This window comes from Microplitis mediator, chromosome 8 (genome assembly GCF_029852145.1).
Source record: "Microplitis mediator isolate UGA2020A chromosome 8, iyMicMedi2.1, whole genome shotgun sequence".
Taxonomy (NCBI): Eukaryota; Metazoa; Arthropoda; class Insecta; order Hymenoptera; family Braconidae; genus Microplitis; species Microplitis mediator.
Genome location: NC_079976.1, coordinates 11160101 through 11187983, shown reverse-complemented (window position 1 = coordinate 11187983; position 27883 = coordinate 11160101). Strand labels below are relative to the sequence as shown.

Here is a 27883-nt window from a genome sequence, read left to right as displayed (position 1 = left end):
GTCACGATTGGAGATCGTGATGGGCGTAGGTACGAATTTCGTATAAAGGTATGAAATAAAAGGGTACTTACAATGGTCAAGGACCGATCTTGTGACCTGGGCTCACGTGACCAAATGCTCGATTTATTCTACTTTATATTCAACTCGCGCCTACACAATATTGTTGAAGACAAATATTGATAAACTCAAAACGATTTCCAATCTATGAGTGTGACTTATTTAAATTTCACAATCAAACGTTGAGCGGTAAACGTAAGATTGTGTACCCCCTACTGTTAACTATCTGTCTGAGCGGCTAAACAGGTAGAAAATAAGGGATAAAGGAAGGTGGGCTGCCGAAAAGCCTCGAGAAGCTAGTATTCTATTGCTAAAGTAATATTGTCTGAGAAATAATGTTTTTAAATGTTTATGTTCACGAGTAATTATTTATTTAAGATCCAATATACTCAAAATACAAAAGGGTTACAAATATTTAAAATAGTCAACGCAAAATAAAGTGTGTCATGCATATGTTTTATAATCGGGTTCAAAATATATAAAATAATAAAAATATCAAGTAATGATTACAATGGTTAAAACTTACCCTAAACAGGTTTAGGTGAGGTGTCAAGACTATCAGCAGTAACACAGGACACTTTTACACAGCGCGTTCTCGCGGTTAAATAATGTGATTCTAATTTATTGATTTATTTAGTTTATTATAATTTGTTCTAATTATTTATGCGTTTCAAAATCTTCGTAGTAATTGTAAATTAATTGACAGTCTTCGTTTTTTCGCGATAAAATAAAATGTAAATTTGTTTTAAAATCTTCGCGTATTTTCGCGGTAAAATAATTCTTTAAAATCTTCGCTTTTCTCGCGGTAAAATATTATTCAATGTATTTAAATTCTTCGCATTTCTCGCGGTAAAATATTCTTTGATTCTTCACGTTTTTCGTGGTACAATTCAATATTAAAATAAAAATGAAATTAAATGGATTAAAATAAAATGAAGATAATCAATGCTGTACCGGTGCTAAACGGTTGATATTAGTTCACGACTTACAACGATCAAGGACCAATCGTACGATCTGGGCTCACGTGATCGGATGCTATACACTAATATCGCGTTGATTATGCTTCTGAAGCTAGTAGAAAATAATATGCCGATTATACGAGTGCTTACGACGATCAAGGACCGATCCAATGATCTGGGCTCACGTGACCGAATGCTCAATCGGGTTATCATTCCTCTAGCCACGAACACCGTTAAGTGTCCGGAGTTCAGTATGGTTCAGAGTTTGATTCCCAAAAGAACTGATGAGCTAAAGTCCATGGTCTTTTTATATGGTCTTCACCTATGAAAAGTGGTGGTAACTTGTTTCCCATACGAAAAGACTCGGACCCACTCGAAGTTCTAGGCTCATGCACACGTGTGATCCCTGGGAAATAGATTTTGACTATTGAGTAGGCCGATGACCTGGCGCCACTCTGCCGCCGAGGAAACCATAAATTTTGGTAGTTTCCATCAGCTTTCTCTAATTTCCAAGAATCACATGCAGGTGCACATGAGTTGGGTGGTCTATAGTTTTAAGAAGAAAATCAAAGAAAGATTACCGCTCCTATGCTTAGATTCTTAAATGGGAACGGATACATAAATTTTAAAAGTACGTTAAGTAAAAATGATGAAATTTAAAGGAAAAAGAAATCGATAATACACGTGGTCCATTAGTACAACACGACCTAATTGTAAAGCGTTGACAACGCTCAGGTAGGTGTATTTGTCCGGTACGACTGCTGGCGTCAGTAAGTCGGACGTCATAAAAAAAAAAGGTCTAAGTGCAAGAGATCTTAGTGTGTACTTATTTGGGAAGAAAAATAACAAAATTTTTGAATGTAGCAGCCGTGACAATGATATTGTTACAAAGTCTCGTAACGAAATCCAAACAAAGTCCCGCTTATCCTCATTAAATTTAATCATACTCACCATTAGTTAATCACAGATTGCATAATAATCCTCACCGGTAATTATATTACTTCTTTCACTTCTTTATTTCAATTTATTATAAATTTTTTCTTTTCTTTTAAAAACCAGCAGCTATCGACCAAAATACAATAGAATGAAGTATCAGATAATATATTTTGAAAACAATATCCATTAGTATCTTCTTTTGTGACTCTTGGACAGAAGCAAAAGTTGGAATTAGTGCGATTAAGATGAAAAAAGAAACGAATGGGTTGAGTAATACTAGTATGGCAGAGGATCGTCTTCAGTTGGGTCTAGAGTCGGACGAAATCGGACTAGAGGTCAGAACAGGATCACCCTCAAAGTAACTGGCAAGTAGGACAGCAAACTGACGCGACGTTATTTTCTATCTCTTACTCGCTCATTCCATCACTCACTCACCCACTCACTATCTGACCGTCGTGCTCACTTTCCTGGATTTCTCTATGGCATTAATGTTTGCTGTCTCTATCTAGCTTTAGCTTTAGCTCTGTTGCTCGGAGACGCATGGTATAGCCGCTAGGTAGACGCAAACGTGCTGCCTGGGATTACGGAAATACGAGGGGCTCGAGAGACGAGGCTGAAACGTTGGCTAATGCTACTCACTGATGCTGAGTTACGTTCAACCCTATATCCCAAATAGTGCTACTAGAGTATAGATAGATCTATTGATACTGAAGTTCATAAATAGTCAATCTGTGTCAAATGTCTTCAAGTTTCATGTTAACATCATTTTTATTGTTAGTTATTTTTCTATAAATAATTGTTTCAAATAAAAATAATTATAATGCCATTCAGTCATTGTTGTAATCCAATTTATTACAAAATACCTTTTTTAAATAAGTACTTCAAGTTCGTGCTCCACCAAATCTAACATGAAGTTCACTTGTTACAGTAATTTTTGTCCCAACTTGAAACAATTCCCTGGCGCCCATCATTCCTCGTTTTTCTCTTGAATTATTTTATTTAGTTGCGAAAATTAATTCATAAAATATTTTGGTGCCCAATGTATGCAATGCTATCATTTACATCACAAGTGAATTTAAAACGAGAGGAAAATACTTACAACGCAATTAAAATACTGTCAAAATCATAAAAAAATCATTTCATATAAATTATTAGAAGCAAAAATTTTCGATGAGAAGAAATGAATATCTAATTTATTTTTTATTCATCCGAGTACTATTCGGTGATGTCCTGGCGCTCAACTGTCATCGCCTTATTTCCTATCCTATCTAATCTCTATTATCAAATTTTTTGTTCTATTTCCCTGTGGAAAAGCTCTCATAAATTCTGATAAGATATTGAATATTTTTTTTGAGAATCTATGAGCTTCGAAAATATCTATGAGATTTAAAAAAATTCTCATATGAATTTTTATGAGAATCTATGAGTCAAAGCTTTTGGTGTTTTCCTATCATGATTTCCGTACTAGATTTTTAAAAGAATGAGTAAGATTTTTTAATTTATGAGATTTTGTTACTCGAATTCCGCCAACGATTATGAGATTGAATAAGTACTTTCACTTCTATAAGATTGTTACAGTTTATTCTAATCTATTTTCAATAAGAATTGATCAGGCGAATTCCGATGTTATAATACTTACAAAATCTCAATAAGATTATTTTTTTATACGAAATTTCCAGAATTTATAAGTTTTAATAAGAGTTATCCTAGGAGATAATATCTTATTGAATATCATAAAATATTTGTCATATTTTATGAGAAAATATTTAACATGTTTTTCTTCGAAATTTTATGAGACTGAATCAGGAATCACATGGACAAATGCAGACCTTTTTCTCATAAAAATTTTATGAGAATTAGTAAGAAAATCTATAATCGAATTAACTTGTAAAAACTTAAAAGATTTAATTTTAATTTAAAAGCTATGTGATTTATGAGTTTTTGTAAGTTTTAGTTAGAAGGCTATTACTTATAAAATATTATGGAGTACTTATGAGATTTTATAAATAATTTCCATTCACATAAAATATTAATTTTATCAGATTCATTAAAAAATAATTGCTTAACTTCATTTTTTTTTATAAGAATTTACACCAAAAATACTAATATTATCACTATTTCTTGTACTTTAAATATTTTAACTGTTCGGAGATGAGTGAAAATATAAGTTTCTATGTGATTTTTTACAAACCCAGTAATGTATCTTGCCCCATTTTTTTTTTTTTTTTGGTGCATTATTTTTTTGTAGCGATATTGCATTTTTTTGGTTAAACAGAATAACATTTCTCGGAACAAGTACTATTCTTTTCACGCAAGTTTTTTTGTATTCTCCGAACAAAATAACAAAAGTTGCTTAAACCAAGAGAAAAAATTTCTCGGGAGAAAAGATCGATATGGAGAAGGGGAAAGTCACTGGTGCTAGGCAGCAGCAGCGGGAGTAGTTCGGTGCTCGCCACAAGATCGCGCCTACAATTTGTAGTGTCCCTGGTAAGACATTTATTTCAGAAGTGTTATATTCCAAATTTCAATACGATTTTATTCGAGTACTCCTCTGTCATTTGACAGACCAACAAGTACCTGTTTGGGTTGTACTATGGTATATCCCATAATACATCATGACTTTAATATTTAATATTAATGTTTACTTGAGTAATTTTTGATGAATAAATAAACGGACTCAATTTCATAGATTTTCGTGAATAGATTGCTAAAGATTTTCCGCGTAAATACTCATACAAATATTCTTGAGTATACATAATAGAAACTTTTTGAATTCATGCTAAAAAATTCAATAATTTAGCATATAAACTATATGGAAAATAACTGTACTCACATTGATTAATCAGTATCAAATCTTGTATGATTACTTCAGAAATCGACTCATACAATCTTATTCATTTCCAAAATCTACTCAATTGTAAACTTTACATTTTTCGAAAACTTATAAATACTTATAATCACAATATTACAGCTTCTGTTTCTTATAGATTCTGATAATTTATATGAGAATTTTAAGAAAAAAATTTTTTTGATGCACCCCCGATGAAAAAAGATTTTGTCTAATCATATATGAATATATATGTTCATATTTATGATCACATGTGATTATATATAATCATATATGAAGTTATATATAATCATGCATGATTATATATGGGGTCATATATAATTATATATAATTATATATGACCCCATACATAATTAGATCTGATCATACCTGGCTGTTATGAGCCCATATATAAGTCTATATATGATCAGATCTGATTATATATTAGTCTATATATAATTAGATCTGATCAGATCTGATTATATATAAGTCTATGTATAATTAGATATGATCATACCTGGCTGTTATAACCCCATATATAATCATACATAAGTCTATATATGATCAGGTCTGATTATATATGAGTCTATATATAATTAGATATAATCATACCTGGCTGTTATAACTCTATATATAACCATATATAAGTCTATATATGATCAGATCTGATCATATATGAGTCTATATATAATTAGATATAATCATACCTGGCTGTTGTAACCCCATATATGATAATATATGAGTCTATACATGATTAGATCTGATCAGACATGACTGATATAAACCTATATGTAGTTATATATGTCTATGTATGTTTAAATCTGATCAGACTTCATTGATATGAAAAAAATATATATATATATATATATATATATATATATATATATATATATATATATATTAAATAATATGACAATTTTTTAATTTAAATGTTATTAAATTTTTATTCTGTCAACTATCAATCAAACTTAAATCCCCAATACTTAAAAAATATTCAAAGGTTTCGGCGGCAATTTAAAAGTATAAATCGATATCGATTGATATACGAATATTTATAAGTTTATAGATAAATTCATCATTAGGTGCATTATCTACGTAGGATGTATCAATTTGATTATTTGAGTTAAGTAATGCCAAAAACGTTTCTTAATTGTAAGTGTATAACAGACTAGAGGATCAGACTACAAACCATCGATAACCAAAGTTAAACAGCATCGACGTGGGACATTAATTGGACGGGTGACCTCGTAGTAAAATCATAGTCAATGGTTAATAATTTTTTTTTTTCTTTTATTTAATTTTAACCGACATTTATTTTGATGAAGACAATTAGTTCTAATTAAACTACTTATCATATATGATCATGTATAAACAGATCAAGTTATGTATGATCAGACCTGGCCAATTTTTGGATCTGATCATATATAGACAATTATGGATGACCATATATAATTAAACAAAATCTTTTTTCATCGGGCCATCTATGAGAAAATAATTGTATCAGAATTTTCGAGATTTTTCGTGGACAAATACTGATCGTTTTCTCATAGCCAATTTTTTTTATAAGATTTTATAAGACCTTTTCCACAGGGTTGTTTAAAGTGTATCTAAATACCGTAACTAAAATTTATTTATGAAATTTATGACATTATTTGATCACAAATTTTCTCTTTCTAATTGAATCTCAACAAAAATTAGATTGATTGACAATATCTCTAAAAAAATTAAAATTTTCAAAATCACGTACTGAAATCTCAATAACCGAAGTTCCGAATCTCTAATAACTCGATAAAATATTTTTTAACTTCAGTCCCGATTTATAACACGATGTTTCAAGATCGTACTTATTATGCCGTGAACATACTGATCACGTTATATTCTCTGCATAATTATTGGTATGTACTTTTCTTCTTCCTCTATCATCTAGTCACGAAAAGTTTTATCTTATATGTCTATACATATCTATATACTTGGGACACAGTATGACTGGAATAGCCGATGTATTTTCCGATTCATATCATATCGCTCTTCTACTTTACTCACCCTTAACTTTTTTTTTCTATTCTTTTTCATTCTATATCATTTCTTCTCTTTTTCTTCCTTTTCAATTTCATCCGGCTCAACATTTACTCGACCATTCATTGATGCTTTTTCATTCCACTCACTACACTCATCGTCACCTACCACGATTTATTTATTTATTTTTTTTTTCTTTTTTACTTCGCCGTTTATTTATTTTTTCTCATCCTTTTCCCTACTCATATGTCAACTATTCGGCGATAACTACACATATCCAATAATATATACTGTACTCTAATCCTGCCCTATATATATATATATATATATATATATATATATATATATATATATCGTAACTAAAAGTGACATTTATTAAACAAATATGACAAATCCCAGATTAAATATTAATAACGTCTGATAAAAAATATGTTCTTTACGAATATATATATATTTTCATTTAAACATGATACTGACCCTTTGACAATAGATAAAAAAAATTTCACAGTAAATAAAATTGAATCCTTTTTGATATTCAATCTCATTTTATCCTTTGTACAGGACATCATAAATTTAACGTAATAAAAAATGGTAAAAAAAAATTTGGTAACATTTTATAACGTATGCAATAAAAGTAAATTAATTTTTGTAAAAGTTAAATGAACGAAAAAAAAAGTTTTTTTTTTAAATCTAACGAAATTTTGTAATAGTTAACGGCATTTATACTAACAGTTACACGGAGCATTTCTATAGAATTTTAAGTAATCAATAAAGTTATACTTTTCGTATTTATATTGTGTTTGTGATGATGATGAGGTAGATGTAAATTCAAAATGAACCTCATGGGACAATGAAAGTGATCAAATTTTTTTTACTAAGGCCTTTGAAGAAAAATTGGAGATGAAGTACAAGAGATAAAATGCACGGAAAAAAAAATCTGATAATATTTGTTATTTTTCGAGTGCGCAGATAAGTCAGGTATCGATTTTTGGCTGATTTTGAATGCATTTGACCACGTCTGCCATTTTGAAATTTCAAAATATATTATTATTATAAACGGAACATAATAATGGCAAACCATTATCGCGCGTTTAACATTGTGGCAGACACTTTTGAAAATTCCAAAAAAAAAAATTTTTTGAAAGTAATTGACCAGATCTGCCATTAATATATTTCACTTATTATAGTCTTAAAATCTTATATTGATTGCGGCAGATGTATTCATGGTGTACACACATCAGCAGATAACAAAATCTGAGATACTACCCGGTCAGATGTCTATGTACTACTAGGGTGTTCGTTATTTCCCAAATCGATTTTTATTTACTGATCGCCCCGTGAATCTTTAGACTATGACCTAAAAAAAAATGTCCAACACAAACAGGCTCTTAATTTTCACATTAAACCGTGCCGGAATCATTTCATATTTTCCATTTAAATAACATGGGATTTTTAGACTTCTGACTTTTAATTTTTTTTCTCAAAAACAAATGAGAGTAAAAATTTGATCGAAGCATATTCTGATAGAAAATTGGACGCTCTACAAAAAAGTTCTTACATGAATTTTCGATAAAATAATTTCTTCAAAAGTTATTTAACGGTAAACTTGTGTTTGTTATCAATTCTATAATATTTTAAATTCTATTTTCATTTTTACATTTTTTGACTATAAAATTGTTGAAATAAAAGATAGTTATTATTATCACTAGAGTACCGATGGTCATTTATGTAGATTTCATGGCCTAAACAGAAAATCAAAGGAAAAAAAAAAATTGTTTCACGAAAAATAAAAGTAATAACATACCTTTCCTCATGCAGACGAACTTTAAAATGAATTAATGGAAAGTGGTGAAATTAAAATGTAAAAATTTCTTTGCCTATGGCTGAACCATTGGGTGAGCATTGGTCTAAGCCTTGGATGATGTCCATGTCTCAAGCCTTGGGGAACAAAATATCAAGCCTCGGCCGAAACTTGGGAAACAAAAAATCAAGCCTCGGCTAAACCTCGGGAAGCAAAAAATTTGAGGCTCACCCAATGCTCGATCTAAAATATTATTATTTAAATTATTAAATATAGTTAAAAAAAAGTTTGATCACATTTTTATCGACATTACATTGGAGTGTAATTAACTAATTACTGAAATAACGAATAAAATTATTTGGAGGCTACCGGGGTTTGAACTGAGATCCTTCTGATTACTAGGCCGGGACGCTATCCACTGTGCTAAATCTGATGGTCAGATAATCATGATTTTTTTGCTTGTTAATTATTTAAATACAATTTAATTCAGAAATATTAGATCGTAAAGATGAGGTGAAATGTAGTTTTATTTAATGAACTTAGAACTGTCTGATGAGTAATGACATATATTTATTAATTTGTAATTTTTTGATTTGATATAAATGCATAAATTAAGAGTAAGATCAAGTAGCACTACTATATTATTTATTGAACTTTAACATTTATGTTAACTAAAGTTTTGTACATAGCAACCCGCATGCAAAAACTTTATATGTGAAAACATATATGATAGAATATATGAATATTATAATGTGATATATTGTACAATACATAAAATAATATTTACATTTTTGCCGTATTAATATATTGAAAAACAATATATTGCTAGAATATATTATCAATGGATTTATCAATCTATGACTTTTTATGTATGTTTTACATATATATTGTAATATATCTTTTTTATATTGATATATTATATTGAAAGTAGTATATTAATTAATATATAGTATTTTTTATATTTTTTATATATGTTTTCCAATATATTGCAAAATATATGGTTTCCAATATATTTTAAAATATATGGCACTTTTTTTACTTTCCTTAGGTTATTGCCAGTAATAATAAGATCAATGAAAAGAAGGAGAAAAAATAATAAATTTGACTCTTTTTTGTGGAATTGTGTAGAAATTGAAAAAATATATTGAAAAAATAAAATTTCAATATATTGCGAAAGATATAAATTTTAATATACTGGAAAAATATAATTCCAATATACCGCAAACCATATATTTAATCATATAAATTCTTTCATATATAATCAATTATATAGAGACCATATACCACGAATTATAGGAGTCAAAATATATGGATATATATATCAAGTTTATTGATAACCACACTGTAGACGTTGTTGAAGAGTTCCCGAGATTCTGAAAGAAGTCTGGCTGAGGGCTCTGAACGATCTCGGTGGTAATGTTGTTCGAGGGATTCCCGGGATTCTATAAGGACTGGAATGTTCTAAGTTCGGTTATTAGCTTGAGGGAAGTCCGTCTGAGGACCCTGAACGATTAGTCGTTGTAAGGGGTTCCCGGGATTCTTGGGCCTTTGATGAGAGACTGGATATTTCTTTTGGTTTAAGTGAGCTCAGCTCAAATCAAAAGTTTGAATTCTTAGGACTTATCATTGGTCAACAGTATCCTGACTGGAGCTTTGGGATCCATCCGGAGTTGGCATAGTCAACATTTCTCTTAAGTAGTGCACGACTTCTGAGAGATAGGTGGATGCCCTGGAGAGTTTCCGAGGAACTTTTAGGGGGAAAAATTGAAATTCGTTGCAACGTGTATTATTCAGTAATCATTGATGTGTTAGCTCGAGATAACATATCGGCATATGAGCTGAATGGACCGAGCGGTAGAACATTGAGCATTTAAGATCGAAAAAGTAACAAATTGATCACACTAAAAGTTTATAATGAACAACTGATAAATAATAGAATGTAATGATGAAATACTCGTTTTGTTTTTTTCTATTATGTGCAGATAATATTTCCAATTTCATTGGGGAAGGAAAGAAGGAGTCCATTCCTAGTCCTTCAAGGAGGAGAGGAAGGAGTTCCTGTTCCCATCCCGTACCTGATCCCATTCCCATTGAAGGTCCATTCAATCAAGAGGAGGGTTACATTTTTAATTTTATTTATTTGATTCGCTGAATAGGAAAATAGAGTCACGCGTATCGATTAACTTCTTAGCAGAATATTTTATTTTTTTTATTATTATCAATTCTTAGCTCAATTAAACTATAGACTATTTTTTTTTATTTTTTTATTATCTTTGCGTTAGCCTACAGGGTTGTTTTTGGACTATGGTGTTTTTTTCCCTGTAGGGTGATAGATAGGGTGTGTTGGGACCATAGCGGAATCGAACGAAGATTGTAAATAGTTTTAATTTCAATTAAGTTCGATTCTTCCAACACAAATTTTATCGGGACGATAATTTTATTGAGAAGGGGGTAGTGTAACGAATGTGAAACTGATCTTTTAAATATTTGAATAGCTAGAAAACAAATGCCTTCTTCTCTTGTTTTATAGATACGCGGTTAAAGTCAGTCAGTCTTATATTGACAGTTAAGCAGCAAACATTGTATCTCAATAAACTATATATTGCTCTTGCTTTCTTTACTGCTGTTAATTGTGGTGTTATTATTTCTAATATAAGTGTGTTATCATTGTAGTGTGTAAGTGATATTAATTTAAGATACCAACCACTACAATATCATACTTATAAATTATATATATACTATCCATATATGATAAAAATATATTGAGCATTATATGAGATAATATATTTAGAAAAATACAAAACATTATATACAAGTAAATATATTATGATAAATATTGAGACAAATCGCTTTTCGTCTTCGCGATTTTTACCAGCAGCCACCAGAATTCGCGGGTTGAACCCTGGCTTAGGCTGGCCTCTAACAAATTTTATTTTACTTGGACAGAGCAGTGGGCTGGGGTTCTTGCAAAGCAAAGACCCGCACTTATTCAAACTCGGCAACGTATGAGAAAACTTATCAACTTACCTCACGGCTTATAAAATTATAGAATATTCTTGTTAATGGTCAAATTACTAGTTGTAACTTAATTAATATTTATTTTATCAGACTATTTAATAATCTTACCAGTAAAATAAGAAATAAGTAGGATGAACAGTGATAGATGGAATAAAAGGAATTAATCAGAATACTTTGCAAGTTTATTGCCAATTATAATAATCAAAATTACTTACAAGAAAACGCAAGCACTGGATATAATGTAGACAGATTCGTGGCACAGTATAATTTTATATCGCGGGTATACCGCCGGTGACGTACAGTAATATTTAATTGAACTAACTCTATTTATAATAATCAGTAAACTTGAACAGTAAAGTATATCGCAAGAGGATTGCTAGTTATACAACTATAACACAAGTTAATTTCCCGATTTACAAAGTAGTTATCCGTATTAACAAAGTCGCAAATAAATTGCTAGTATATGACAGTGAAATTAAATTATGCGTCTTATTGCTAATTGATCCAGGATCGAAGTGAAGTTCAATCACCATAGGGTCTTAGGGCTGTTTTTGGGCTCGCTCCCCACTTCCCCTTACGGTCATGCGTTGAGGTGATAACTAGTCATGTGACCATGGCACTATGACTAGCTTTAGGTGGTTTCAGACGGCAACGAGACGGGGAAAAATGAGAACCGCAAGGCTGAGGGAGAAGATGACAATTCACATTGTCTCAATATATAATTCAATATATGTAAAAAACATATATTTTTCAATATAGATATTTTTGCCGCTATATATTTATCACATATTCACCATATTTTTTTTTTATATACTTTTAACAATATATGACTTTTCCATGCGGGAATAACTAATTAAATGAAAATTATTGTAGATCAAATAATTTTACTTTTTAGAAAATTTCAACTCTTGATATTAATCGTATACTCGTTGGACCGTTATGTTCTGGTCTTCTCTATATACATTTATATAGATACATGTAAAGTTGCTAAATTTAATATTGAATAAAAATATAACCCAGGCTGAGACATTGGCCAATGGTCAGCTGCCAAGGTTCGTATCGATCGTTCGTAAGGATCTTACTCTTAATTTATGCATTTATATCAAATCAAAAAATTACAAATTAATAAATATATGTCATTACTCATCAGACAATTCTAAGTTCATTAAATAAAACTACATTTCACCTCATCTTTACGATCTAATATTTCTGAATTAAATTGTATTTAAATAATTAACAAGCAAAAAAATCATGATTATCTGAACATCAGATTTAGCACAGTGGATAGCGTCCCGGCCTAGTAATCAGAAGGATCTCAGTTCGAACCCCGGTAGCCTCCAAATAATTTTATTCGTTATTTCAGTAATTAGTTAATTACACTCCAATGTAATGTCGATAAAAGTGTGATCAAACTTTTTTTTAACTATATTTAATAATTTAAATAATAATATTTTAGATCGAGCATTGGGTGAGCCTCAAATTTTTTGCTTCCCGAGGTTTGGCCGAGGCTTGATTTTTTGTTTCCCAAGTTTCGGCCGAGGCTTGATATTTTGTTCCCCAAGGCTTGAGACATGGACATCATCCAAGGCTTAGACCAATGCTCACCCAATAGTTCAGCCAAGGCTTAACCAAGGCTCGAGACTCTGGCATGACGACTGGCCAATGCCTGGTCCGAGCCTTGGCCAATGGTCCCTTCCTACCCGGGAAGCATATCTGCATGGATATCAATTTTTATATCTGCTTATATATAGTTGGATCTGAGCGGATATACTTATATATGCTTGGATATGCGTATATCTACTTGGATATCAATCTTAATACATCTCTATATCTGCTTATATATGATTAGATCTGAGTAGATATAATTATATATGCTTATATCTAGCAAGATCAAATATTTAGACGTATTTAGATATAAACAGATGTAACGAGATCAAGATATATCAGGTTGGATCTAAACGTTTTTTATCGAAATCTTCTAAATTTTTCATAACAATCCAGGATTTTCAAAAGATTTTTTTAATTTTACAAAGAATTTTTATTAATGTGAATTATGATGAAAGGATATGAATTTTCAAGTACAATTGGATATTAAATCGATTGAAATTTCGAAACTTTTTTAACAGCGTTGCGCCAAGCCTCGGCCACGCTTGGGCCTATAGCTTTTTCCTATAAAGGTAACAGCAATTTTATAGAAAATTAAAATTCCCACAAAAAAAGTTAGAATCGTTTACTCAAAAGTTGACAGTTTTTAAATAAAATGTAAATATTTATTTGAGTAAAAACAGCTCTTGTAAATATATTTGTAAGAGCACAAAATTTTTTTCGTCAAGAGATTGACATCATAGTACATCGGAAATGGATTGTTTACGATGGAATTTTAGCATAAACCAGATTTTACAGAGCTTCGAAGTGAATTTTCACTCGGTCGTTTGTTTTCATTGAATTTAGTTTGGTTTGGCTAAATAATCTCAACTGCGAATACTTACTGGTATCCATTAGCTGTAGTAAATGTTGTGGAAATACGGTTATAAAGTAAAGATTTCTCTCTAAAGTCATGTAGACTGTCTGACGCTCAACATAGGAGAAATACGTTTAAATTTGAAGATAATAAAATATAAATAAACATGTGTATAAATTTTTGTTATTTTTATTTGTCTTTGATATATTTTTACGATAAATAGTTGTATATAAATTAATAACCAAATATCTTATACAAAAATAGGCTCCACAAAAATAATTCAATATATTTTTTTTCCGTTTTTATAAAGAGTTCAAAATTTGATTGGAAACAAAATATATGATATATATCAGATTGTGTCATTTGGCAGCAAAATTTTCGATATTCTCTCTGTTATTGAATTCCCTACGAAGAAACCTCTCTTAGTGAATTGACGTAAAACGAGCCGTTTCCTTGTAACTGTGTAGACATTGATTTGTTTTTAAATTCTTTGTTTCTATTTTAGATTTTTGTAACTACTAGAAATAGTAAAATTTTTTTTAGTCAAGATACATATTCTTGAAAGAAATTTAATGCTCTACAAAAAAGGTCTCTTAACATTTGTTGCTAAATTCACGCCTACAAAAGTTATTCAGGTTATTGAAGTCGTTTTGACTCAACTTCAACCTTGACCCGTGAGAAATTTTTTATATATAATCATATAAAATTATATATAATTATATATAACTCGATAATATGTAATTATATCTAAAAAATGGCCAAATTTTATTATATAGAATCATCTATGAGCATAAGAATTATATATAATTATATATAATTATATATGGTTATTAGGGTGCTTCATTTCGGAGCCAGGTTTTTTTTTCCAAGTGCATGTGGAAAAAACCATAGTTCAACACAAAAAAAAAAATTTTCGCGCCTGGAAAAAAATTCTATGTCGATTACAGACCTAGCTCATTGAAAAAATCGATTTTCCCATTTAAATAACATGGGAAAATTTTTTTTTTTAGCTTTAAGTATTTTTAACCTCGTTAACAAATCAATCGATCAAATAGACTAGTACATATTTTTGTAGGAAATTGAACGCTCTACAAAAAAGGTTTCTTATCATTTTTCGATTAATCCATCTATTCAAAAGTCATTAGAGCTCGAAGTAAAGTTGGAGACCTTTTTACTTTTCCGGTGAAACTATCAGACTTATCACAAAATTGCATGAGGTCTTTTTCGTTGACGACTTTATTCTCTACAAATTATTGTCAGTAAAGTTTTTTCAAATTCCGCATTTTTTTCTAGTTATTTTCATTTCAATGTCGAGCTCTTGAAATCGATCAGAACCACTTTTTTAAGAGCTTGAAATTAAAATGAAAATAACTAGAAAACAATGCGAAATTTGAAAAAACTTTACTGATAATAATTTGTAGAGAATAAAATTGGCAACAAACAAGATTCTATAACATTTTGTGATAAGTCTGATAGTTTCACCGGAAAAGTAAAACGATCTCCAACTTTACTTTACTTTTACTTCGAGCTCTAATAACTTTGAAACAGATGAATTTATCGAAAAATGATAAGAGACCTTTGTTGTAGAGCGTTCAATTTCCTAGAAAAATATGTATTAGTCGATTTGATATATCGATTTGTTAATGAGGTTAAAAATACTTAAAGCTAAAAAAAAAAATTTTCCCATGTTATTTAAATGGGAAAATCGAATTTTTCAATGAGCTAGGTCTGTAATCGACATAGAATTTTTTTCCATGCGCGAAAATTTTTTTTTTGTGTTGAACTATAGTTTTTTCCACATGCACTTGAAAAAAAAAAAATCTGGCTCCGAAATGAAGCACCCTAATGGTTATATTTGGCCATTTTTCATATATAACTATATATAATCGAGTTATATATAATTATATATAATTTTATATGATTATATATAACAATTCTATAAATTTTTTAGTGATTGTTGGAAGGCTGTATTTCCGTGAAAAATGATCGTATCCAGTGGTGAATTTACATTAGGGGCAGTCGGGGCAAGTGCCCGGGGCGGCAAATTTTTGAAAAATTAAATTTATGGACTATAAGTTTAAGTAAAATTCCAGTATTGGGGCGGATTTTTTTCCGGTGCCCAGGGGCGGCATTAAATTCAAATCCGGCCCTGATCGTATCAAAAAAAACAATAAAGGAAATTGAAGCTTAAAATCTCTAGTTTGAAGATCTTCCAGCAAAATAATTTTCTGAGCCACAGTTTTTGCGGAATCATAAGAAATAGGTCGAGACAAAATTTTTCCAAATTTTTTAGGGTTGTTTTTTAGGTCTACAGGGCCGAGAAAATTTTTTTTTGAAAAAACCAATTCATGGCTCGTTTAGGAAATTTATTCAGGTACAATTTGCTTTTTTTTGTTTCTCTGTACGACAATTTGCTGCTAAGACATCAGCCTTCAAAGACAAAAGGTTCCTTTTGTCTTTGATTATCGATATCTCAGCAACTAATGGTCGCACAGTAATTTAAAGGGCAGTTAGAGAAACTTTAATAAATTCCCTACAAACTCCATTTTCGATTTAAAAAAAAAAAATGTTTTTTAACTTCCCGCTAAGAAAATTGTAAATTTTCAAAAATTCGGGAAGTTATTGGTTTCGGTCCGATTTACGAAAATCGAATTTCCATCAGATGTCGACGTTTCGAGGTCCTAGGAAGCTATCCTGACTAATTTCACGATGATGTCCGAGTGTATGTATGTGTGTACGTACGTACGTACGTATGTATGTATGTAAATATTCATAACTCTTGAACGGATGAACCGATTTTGATCGTTGAGGTGTCATTCGACGCGGCTTGTTAATGTCTTGAAGCCGTAAAAATTTGAACTTAATCGGTAGGGTGCGTTTAGAGATATTTCAAAAATAAAATTTTTTCGAAAATGTTTTATTTGGATAACTTTTAATTTGCTTGATGGATTTATTCCAAAATCTAATCAGCTCTAAAACTCTATAAGCCGCGTCGAATGCCACCTCAACCATCAAAATCGGTTCATTCGTTCAAGAGAAACCGTTGACGAAAGAATTCAAAAAAAATTTTTTTTTTGGTTTTTTCGAAATTTCTCAAAAACGACTCGATAAATCGATTTTAAAATTTGATCAGCTTTAGAACTTGATAAAACACGTCGATTGCCGCCTCAACCATCAAAATTGGTTAATTCGTTCGCGAGATATCGTGGGAGAAAGAAATGCTAAAAAATGGTTTTTTACAAAACAATGGCATACAAAAGTACTTGCGAGCTCGAAAATGTATTCACAATAATGTTTTCGAGCTCAACGAGCTCGAAAACAGCGGGAAGTTTTGGGGCTGGCCCGCAGGGTCAACTGACAGACCGATTTTTATCCTTAATATCAATTTGAAAAACCCACAAAAAATAGTCATTTTCTGGTTTTTTAGTCAACTCATCGCTACTTTGCAAATATTGATGGAAAGGTTAATGTTGCCAGGTGATTTTACAGCTTAATGTACCCCCAAAAACCCTGGAAGTTTTCAGATTGATCCATTGAACCGTTTGTCCGGGCCGATTGCTCAAAGATTCACAAAACAATTCAAGGAACAAGTTTTGTTCCTTAATTTGTGTAATCATTACCAAAATGAAAAAATTAATTTTTTTCGGATTTGAAATTATAACTCGGAACCCGGGTGTCAATATGGGGAATTTGAACATTCCAAATAATAAATTTTATAATGCGTGTCGTCAATTTTCTAAATATCAGTTACGATTGTTAAAGTTCAAATAGTAATTTTTCTTGCATAGACAATAAATTTTCATACTTATCCTGTAATTATTCACGTTTTAATCATAAATGAAAAAATTACTATTTAGAATGATACTATTTACTGATCACTTTATCATTATACTACTTGTCGTTCTCGATTCATATAGTTCATTTTTTTCCGTGTAGAATCAAATTACTATTTGAACAAAAATTCGTAATTTTAATCCTATTTCTCCTGTAATCTTATTTTTCCTGATTTTCCTCTTTATATAAAAAAAAAATATGAAGAATGTCCTCATAAAACTCATTTTCATGATACCCATAAATAAAAATTTACTATTAATAATTAATGACCTAATTTAATTAATAAAATAATAATGATAATAATAATAACAATAAATAAGCGATAAATTATACAATGGATGAATGCTCATGTCTATTTCATTCAATCGATTCGTCTACAATTATATTTATATATATATATATGTGTAGTACACATATGTGGTGAAAGCATTTAACGTCCCGGCAGTTGTTCACAGATCAGTGCTCTGATTTTTCATCAATAGAATTTTTGCTCAAAAAAAAAAAAATTTAATAAAAAAAAAAAAAAAAAAACCAACAAAAATTTATTAATAAATGTATTAATAATTGAATACATGCGTTTAAATAAATTGTTTTATCGTGTTCGATCTTGTGGAAATTCATTGCTATTTAATTTTGAATTAAAATAAGTAAATAATTGAAAAAAATAAAAAAACTTATTTCGTCCGTTTGGAAAATCTATATTTTTTTTTTTTCCATGAATTCACTTTTACTCCCTAACGTTAAAATTTATGTGAAAATTATTAAGCATATTTTTTATAGGAAATTCTATTTTCTATACAGGTGGACCTCATATTGTTTATCGAATCTGCACACGGAAAAAAAAATTAAAGAATTTTTACTAAATTTGAAAAAAAAAATTACAATTCGAGAAAGTAATCTCAAAATGTTAAAAAACATCAAAACTTTTACATAACTCAAAGTAAAAATTACAACATATTATTTAGAATTATAATATCTGTTCATTATAAAAATTACTGCATTCAAGATAAAATTTACTAACGACGAAATGAAAACTATAATGTACCAATAATTTTTACTATTGTACTTAGTAAATATGATTTAACGCGCTTTGTGAAAGATATATTCTGGCAAGTAATTTTTACAATCCAGATTGTAATTTTTACAATCCGGATAGTAATTTCGTCTCTACTCCTAAAATAATAATCATGCGCGTCGGGAGACGCGTATTCAGGTACTACTACCTACTGACGAACAGGACCCACACAATCACACACACACACACACATAGGTTGAATGGGGAATCACTTTTACGAGACGCACATGCACACAACACTCACACACATACGTACACAAACGCGGAATAATTTATAATCAATGCTTGAAAATAAAATTATTTGCCCGACGTTGGGATCGAACCCGGTCCTCACTGTTTCTTCACACCCTGACCAAGTACGTTGACAGCTCAGCCACAATTACGATTAGAAATTCTGAATTTATAGCAAGTATATGGGTAGGATACAACATTAATGGCATTATATACCCTGAACTAAAAATTACAATCTCAAATAGTAATTTTATCTCCCGGAGTAGCAATTTGTCTTACCGACATTCTGAAATGTACACTATACCTATAGGTAGAATTACATTAGAGATGTAATATTTATCAACTACGAAACAAAAGTTATGACTAATATACTAACTTTCAATAATTCTAATAACGATCTCTACTTTTTTTATGATTAAGCTATTTTCTATGAATAAGTAAATATTGATTTTTTCCAAGCGAAAATTTAACGAAGCTTTAATGTAATTTTTACTATTAACTTGAATTTTTTACAAGACAGTACTTTTAAATGTATATTGTAATTTTTCATTTTAGATAACATTTTTTGATATCTAATGATAATTATTATAAAATTAAAAATGAAATTTTAGTTGATACAATTGTACTTTTTTTTAAGTGTGATAATACCGTTTTAGTTTCAAATAAAATAAAAATTACAATTTTAAAATAAAAATTATTAAAGTTGTTAGCGATTTTTGAATTTTTTAAGTAATTATTTCTACTTAAGATTGTAATTATTATGATAAATAAAAATTACAATCTAGATAGTAATAATTGAAATAAAAAATTAATTTTCTACTAGTCATCGTAATTTTTTTTATGGATTGTAATTTTTTAGTTGAGATAGCAAATTTTTGGTTATGGTTGTAATTACTATTTAATTTTGAGTGGCATTTTTCTCCGTGCAATAATTTATCGAGAGTCGTAGGTCGACTCATCAATCGTTTGTCAAAAATTATTGGAAAAAGAAAAAAAAATTGGTCTATCGCCCGATGGAAAAAGATTTTATACACTTGTATAAAGTTATATACAAAAAATGGCCCGATCCAATTGTATACAACTGTATAGAAATTGTATACAATTGGATTGGGCCATTTTTTCTATCCAATTATTTGTAGTCTATATATAATTGTATAAAATCTTTTTTCATCGGGCGGTTGACCCTGCTGGCCAGCTTCAAAACTTCCCGCTATTTTCGAGCTCCTTGAGCTCAAAAACATTGTTGATGTGAATACATTTTCGAGCTCCTCGAGCTCGAAAATACTTTTGTATGCCGTTTATTCGAAAAAAAAACGTTTTTTACCATATTTTCTCCAACGATATCTCTCAAACGAATTGTAGTCCACTGAAATTACTCTTAAGCGTTGTGGAGAGAAATTAGTATCTGGATAATTTATACATCAAAAGAAAGTGTAACAGGGTAAAATAAATTCCCATGATTATTTATGAACTTTAAAATTTGAAATTGTCCACGGTCGATAACGGGTCCTTATTATAATCCGGTTAGTTAAATTAAGTAATTCGACGTGGCACCGGGTGTCGCTAATCAGTGAGACCCGAACATCCGTCCCTCTCTTTGGCTAATTAAATTAGTAGGGATGAGTTTTTCGGGGGTGAATCAAAGAGACCCGAATCAAGAAGACATAAGTGAGTGCAGAGCCAAAAATCGAGAGAGTCAGTCGGACGACCGAAGGCGATGGACGCTTAAAGTGAAAATCATAGTTAGTCGGGACTAGAGTGATCAGACGCATTTTATGGGCTTATATATATATATATATATATATATATATATATATATATATATATATATATATATAGATATATATATATATATATAGATATATATATATATATAGATATATATATATATTAGGGTGGTCGTTAAAAATTAAATTTTCTCAGGCGCCCCATAAAAAGCTTCTTTTTAGTGGAAAAATACGGGGGGAATTTGGTTTTTTCGTTTTAAGTACAAAGAACACGTGCCGAAGGACGATTAAAGTTCATTTTTCGATACAATTGCGGTTTTTTTCAAATATCTCATGAAATATGCAGATTAAAGGAAAAAGTTGTAAGAACAATTTTTTAGGAAATTGAATTCTTGACAAAAAAGGCCATATTAATTTTTTTAATAAAACCCGTATTTATGAAGATATTTCAAAAAAACTTTTTTTAGATCTGATGAATTGAGCGTTTTAAGGATTACAAATTTCGAAAATAACATTTTATTAAGTATATAGAAACTGTAACAAGCATTAATGATTGATATGTTACGAGTTACGAAGTTGTCTGTATTTAAGAAAAAACGTTATTTTTAACATTCGTTATCCTTAAAATGCCCAATTGATAAGATCTAGAAAAAATTTTTTAAAATATCTTCATAAATACACGTTTTATAAAAAAAATGAACTTGACTTTTTTTGTCAAGAATTTAATTTCCTACAAAATCGTTGTTTTGACTTTTTCCTTTAATCTGCATTTTTCATTAGATATTTAAAAAAAATCGCGATTGTATCGAAAAATGAACTTTGATCGTCCTTCGGCACGTGTTCTTTTTACTTAAAACGAAAAAACCAAATTCCCCCCGTATTTTTTCACTTAAAAGAAGCTTTTTATGGGGCGCCTGAGAAAATTTAATTTTTAACGACCACCCTAATATATATATATATATATATATATATATATATATATATATATATATATATTATATTCTAATGCGTACTGATCATTGACAGGTTACTATTAATTTTAAAATGATTGTGGGTGACAATTGAGAGAGACGGGAAACACGAGCAGAACCATTCGAGAAAAAAAGCAGATTACCAAGCAAAAGCTGAACAACAGCAGTGAGAAAAAGCCGAACAACAGTATTGAGAAAAGCCGAACAACAGTCTTAAGGAAAGCCGAACATCAGCTATTTATCATCTGGTTGCTGCTAAAATTATATCTGGAGGTAAATTATAATTAATTAAGGCCCTCGATTAATTTCATTAATTGGCCGAATTAATTATAATTAATTACTTAATATCTTACCGTTGGTTTCGCGTAAATAAACTGGTAGTCTCATCCAGAGAGGAAAGTACGACGGGCCCAGGCTTGGCGCAGGCTTGGCCCAAGTATGTAAAACCTTGGCGCAAGCTTGTAAGCCAGCCTTGGCTCAGCCTTGATAGGACTCTGGAATGATAACATTGGGCCAGACCTGGTTACTAGACCTGGCCCATGCTTGGTTGCCAGTCTTGGTCCTGACTTTTTTGCCAGACCTTGCCCATACCTCGAGGAAACAAATAAATTTAATTAAAAAAAATTTTATTATTATTAACCTCGTAGAATTTATGATCATAAACGTTTAAACTATCTAAAGAAGGTAAATGATGTGAAAAAAACTCGGTGAAAATTCTGCTGGGCTCCGGGCGCGAACTGCCGTCCTTCTGATTGCTGGGTCCGAACGATAGCTAGTGGACGAACCTACTAATGTTGAACTGATACATTTACATGATCTACTTATTAAACCATAGGTATAGCCAAACTTAGGTAATTCTACCTTGGCCCAAGTCTGGGTTGCTATTGGACGGCCAAGGCAGGGGCACCCAGTCTTGGCCCAAGCCTGGGTTGCCATTGAATGGCCAAGACAGGGGAACCCAGCCTTGGCCCAAGCCTGAGTAATCATTGTAACGGCCAAGACTAGATTACCCAGTCTTAGCCCAAGCCCGGGTAATCATTTTAACGGCCAGGACTAAGTACCCAATCTTGGGCCAAGCATGGGCCAATATAGATGTGCCAAAGCTAGGTTCCCCAGTGCTGGGCCAAGTAAGGCAGTTGTCCAGCCGCCATTAGCTACAGATGGTGCTACATAATAATATAAATGTAACTCACCAGTATCTAATGGGTGTCCAGTAATTATTAGTTATAGATGAAGTTGCTTAAAAAATAAATTTCACCTCACCAGTATCTTATAGTCTAGTCACTATTAGTTACAGATAGCACTACATAAAACATATATGGATCATCAAATTGTAATTGATTCCAACCAGCAGTAGCAGCCTAGTGGATAACACGCGAGACTCATTATCCCAAGTATCCGGGTTCAACTCCCGTCACCGCCTAACTGGACATCAGGGTTAATTCGATGATAAACTCATAAAAAATTAATCTAAATACAAATTGTAAAGCCAGTGTAAAAAAAAAAAAAATTGTTTTTTTTTTTTTCAATTTTCGAGTCATCATGAACTCATATTTTTTGGCTAGCCACTGGCTACTTTTCACATCTTGTCATTAGCTCATATTTCTGAGTCAGCGATTAGCTATTTATAATTGCACACTCACTACCTCATTGTTTTAACCTAGCTATTGGATATGTTTGAATCTATCCACTGGCTTGCTCGGATCAGTCAGCCATAGCCCGTGTAAAAAAATTATTGTTCACAATGAATTTAAATATAAATTTCATCTCGAAACTCAGATCGTGACACAAATATGACTTTCATCATGAATTTGTATCAAGAACTTTAATCACGTCAAAATTATGACAGTAAAATTTTAAATCCAAGTGATCCGAAGTTCAATCACTAAATTAATTTTACAGTCGAAACTGATTTACGTAAATCAAGTACTTGATAGAAGAAGTTTATTGGTAATTTCTGAATCGATAAATTTGACAAAAGGTTTAATTCAGTGAAAATTCAGTCAAGTTTCTATCGAAGTCATCTCAAATCCAATTCAAAGACGTAATAAATTAATTTTATAATTGGTACTGATTTACTAGACGAAAAGTTGGAGTAAATTCATGATGAAAGTCATATTTTTGTCACGTTCTGAGTTTCGTCATGAAATTCAGATCTAAATTAATTATGAACGAAAATTTTTTTTACACGGGAGGCTAAGATGGCGTTACATAGTGAGGTTATGACTGGCCAATTCTATTAGGCAGTGATGAGGTATGACTCAAATCTGTTAGCTACGGGCTGGCCACCTATGAGTTTTAATTCTAACCGGACAGTGCTCAGACTAATTAACAGAAAGCTTTGTTTTTTTTGCGTCAAAAAAAAAAAAAAAACAGGTCTTCAGAATTTTACTCGTATACTCGTATGAAAATACTGTTTCGTGATCACTTAAGTATTCAAAGATAACTTAATTATTGCTCTTTCGATTATATATGGTTATTTATTTTCAACTCTTATTATCTTTTTATAATTTAACTTTTACTTTGTAATCTGAATGTTTTTGAGATATTTTAAAAAAACCAAGACAAAAAAATTTTTTTAATTCTTTCAACGACGGTTTCTCTTGAACGAATGAACCGATTTTGATGGTCGAGGTGGCTTTCAACGCGGCTTATAAAGTTTTAAAGCTGATTAGATGTTGGAATCAATCCATCGAGCACATAACAAGTTATGAAAAAAAAAATATTTTTGAACAAATTTTATTTTTGGAATATCTCCGAACGAACCCTAAAGATCAATTCCAATTTTTTACAGCTTTTAGATATTGACAAGCCGTGTTGAATGTCACCTTGACGACCAAAATCAGTTCATCCGTTCAGAAGTTACAGATATTTACATACGTACGTACGTACACACACATACATACACTCGGACATCATCGTGAAATTAGTCAGGATAGCTTCCTAGGACCTCGAAACGTCGACATCTGATGGAAATTCGATTTTCGTAAATCGGACCGAAACCAATAACTTCCCGAATTTTTGAAAATTTACAATTTTCTTAGCGGGAAGTTGAAAATTCCGTATGCCCACGGCCATTGTACCGTGACTTGAACTTTGGTTCTTAATTCTATTGTCTAATAAATAAACAGCTAAAATAAATATAAAGAAAATCAAAGTGAAAAATAATAAAGAGTCATAGAGATAGCAGAGAGTTAGAGTTAGAGGTGGTTAGAGAAAAATATAACGACAAAGAGCGCAACAGTGAGAGTGAATAAGAGAGAAAGAGCTGTATAAAAGTATACGATGGCCCTCGAGGTTCTTATCAGTCCACGTTCGATGCATAAAGCATAAAGTTACTATCTCATGCATACATTCATGCAGCGAAAGTCATGACTTATGGTGTTCCATGTTATATGTCGGTCGAGCGAGTGAGTGAATACATAGATATGTCGTATAATGAACAACTTTTGAATATATACATATATCCATATGTATGTATAACTTTCAAATATACTTATACATATACAAATATATGTCAAGTATATCAATACATAGATATCTATATAAATCATCTCAAAATCACTCAACAGTTACCTAAGCACGTATTAAATTCTAATAATATATATGTATCTATACTTACATATATATATTAGAGTGTTTCAAAAAAAAAATTTAATTTTTTTTTTCGCTCTTACCCCCTGAAATGTTAGTGGTTGCCGAAAAAAAAATCCTGCCAAAAGATGGGCTCTCTAGCTCATTATTAGTGTTTGATCTCATTTGTATGGCAGCAAATTGATAATTATTAATCTGATTTATTTTTATCTGTTGTAGATTTAAATTGATTGGTAAAGAAAGCACTTTGAATCTGATGGCAGCTTACAAATTGACATTACTCTTGGCAATTTTACACGTTTGCTCATGTAAGTGAATTGATTTATTTATTTATAGATAAATACATATATACAAATATAAATTACTTGAGTAGATTTAATTTAATTGAGATATCATGTTCTCAATATCGGCCAAGCCCAGTTGGAGCTCGGAAATGTGATTTTAAAGGAAATAGGATAAGGTTATTTGGTGATTGATAAATTGTTGAAAAGTAATTTATTATTTCAATTATTTAATAGCTGCAAGTAGATTAATTTCTCGACTTTTAAGACTTATTATCAATATATTAAGTAAAATATTATTGATGTAAAGTTTAATTTACCCTTAACTTCATTCTTATGATGACACGTTAAGAATTTAATTGCAATGATTATCATTACGTTGTGGTAAAATTTGACTTTTTTATACGATACACATTAATCACATAATTATTAGAGCTTTAACAATATGTCACTACTTAAGCAGATGATGGTAATAGTTATCGCGCCAAATGAAACATCAATGTAGGGGAAGGCGGGGGGGGGGGGGAATGGACCCACTAAAATTTTGGATGTCTCGAAATATTTGGGGGCAAAATGGGCCCCCCAAAATTTTTGTTTAGTTTAATTGATATATGAATAAGGAACCCTTGCAAAGTGTTTTAGATTGTGGTTTACTTTTAATACGTCTAAATAGAAAAATTTTCTGAACTTAAATTTGAAAATTAATTTTTTTTTTCAAAGCTTAAAAATAATCTGGAAGTTGAACCGAGACCATGTCGACGGCACGCCGAGTGCTTTTTCAGTTGAAATATCCGAGCTTATGCCATAGTCCGTTCAATGTATCAGTATACAAAAGAATAAAATAATTAAGCGCGAAAAATCAATATTTTATAAAAATTAATGAATTAGCGTTTTTACCATATCTACACTGAAAGTTTAAATTCTTGCGCTGATTAAAGGGAAGAAAGTCGTTCTTTTCTTTCACGAGAAAACAAATGATAAACAACAGTGCATTCGCCATTCTTCTCAAAAAGCAGAGGCAAAATTTTAAACTTTCAGGTGCAGATCTGATGAAAAATGGTATACATACCACGGAGGAAAGTAGGAAATCCCAATTCTAGTGTTTGCGACCCTTGCCTCCAGCCCATTTTGTACCCCCCCCCCCCTTTCCCCTATTAATAATTACCACAAAAATATTAGCTACTACCACACCACATAATAAATATTGCAAACACTTGATAATACCCTTCATAATACATCAATCGTATTAGTTACTATCTTGCATTTGTACACTGAGAGAAAAAAAAATTAAATTCAAGTAACCATGTTTACTAAACTCATAATACTAAAAACAAGGAAAAATTTACTACATCGAAGTATAATATTTCTTATCTTTATAACAATTGTTTAAATCTACTCATAAATTTTTACAGACAATGCATTTTTACTAAAATTAAGAAAATATTTACTTGACACTATTTAAGTAAAATAATACTTAAATCAAGAAATTTTACTTGGAAATATACACTTTTTTCTCTCAGTGTAATAATTATAATTGATATGGTAACTGTTTCTGATTCCAAGAGAATGATTGTCATACTGCTCAACAAAAAATTGTACACTCTTACATCAACCGGTTTTTATTGGATTTTCCAGTGCATTGACCAGTTTTTTTGTACAATTAATTATTCATACTACATTTGATTATTTACTGTCAATATTTTATACGGAAAAAATATATAAATCACTCAACCAGTGCTTATGGCCGAATGGATACACTCTTGTCTTCGAACCTCAAGTAGACGGAAAAAACGAAGCTCGAAATTAATTAATAATTACATTCGTCAATTAAAAAGTACTTTCCGGAAAAAATTTTACAATCCAAAGAAAAATTACTATTATTAGAAGAAAATTTCATTTCTTTGTTGATTCTTACTGTCCGATTGTAAATTTTACAATTTGGAAAAATTATAATGCAGATAAGTAATAATTAAACAGAGAATTCTAAAAATTAATAATTGCTTCACAATAATAATTCCGTAAATAACAATATTCAAAAATCTCTTTGATATATAACAATTTTGAGTTGACAACATTCGTGAAAGTAGAACTTATT

General features: G+C 30.6%; 1 protein-coding gene across 3 annotated transcripts in view; it reads left to right on the top strand.

Annotated features, from left to right (window-relative positions):
• The window catches only part of LOC130672897 (lachesin), a 670825-nt gene that overhangs the window by 575538 nt on the left and 67404 nt on the right, over window positions 1–27883 (top strand). For all 3 annotated transcript variants that reach the window (XM_057477672.1, XM_057477670.1, XM_057477671.1), the window contains one exon: window positions 25727–25815. In XM_057477672.1, coding sequence (XP_057333655.1) covers window positions 25764–25815 — 52 coding nt within the window. In that variant the 5' untranslated portion in view covers window positions 25727–25763. The remainder of the gene's footprint in view (window positions 1–25726; window positions 25816–27883) is intronic.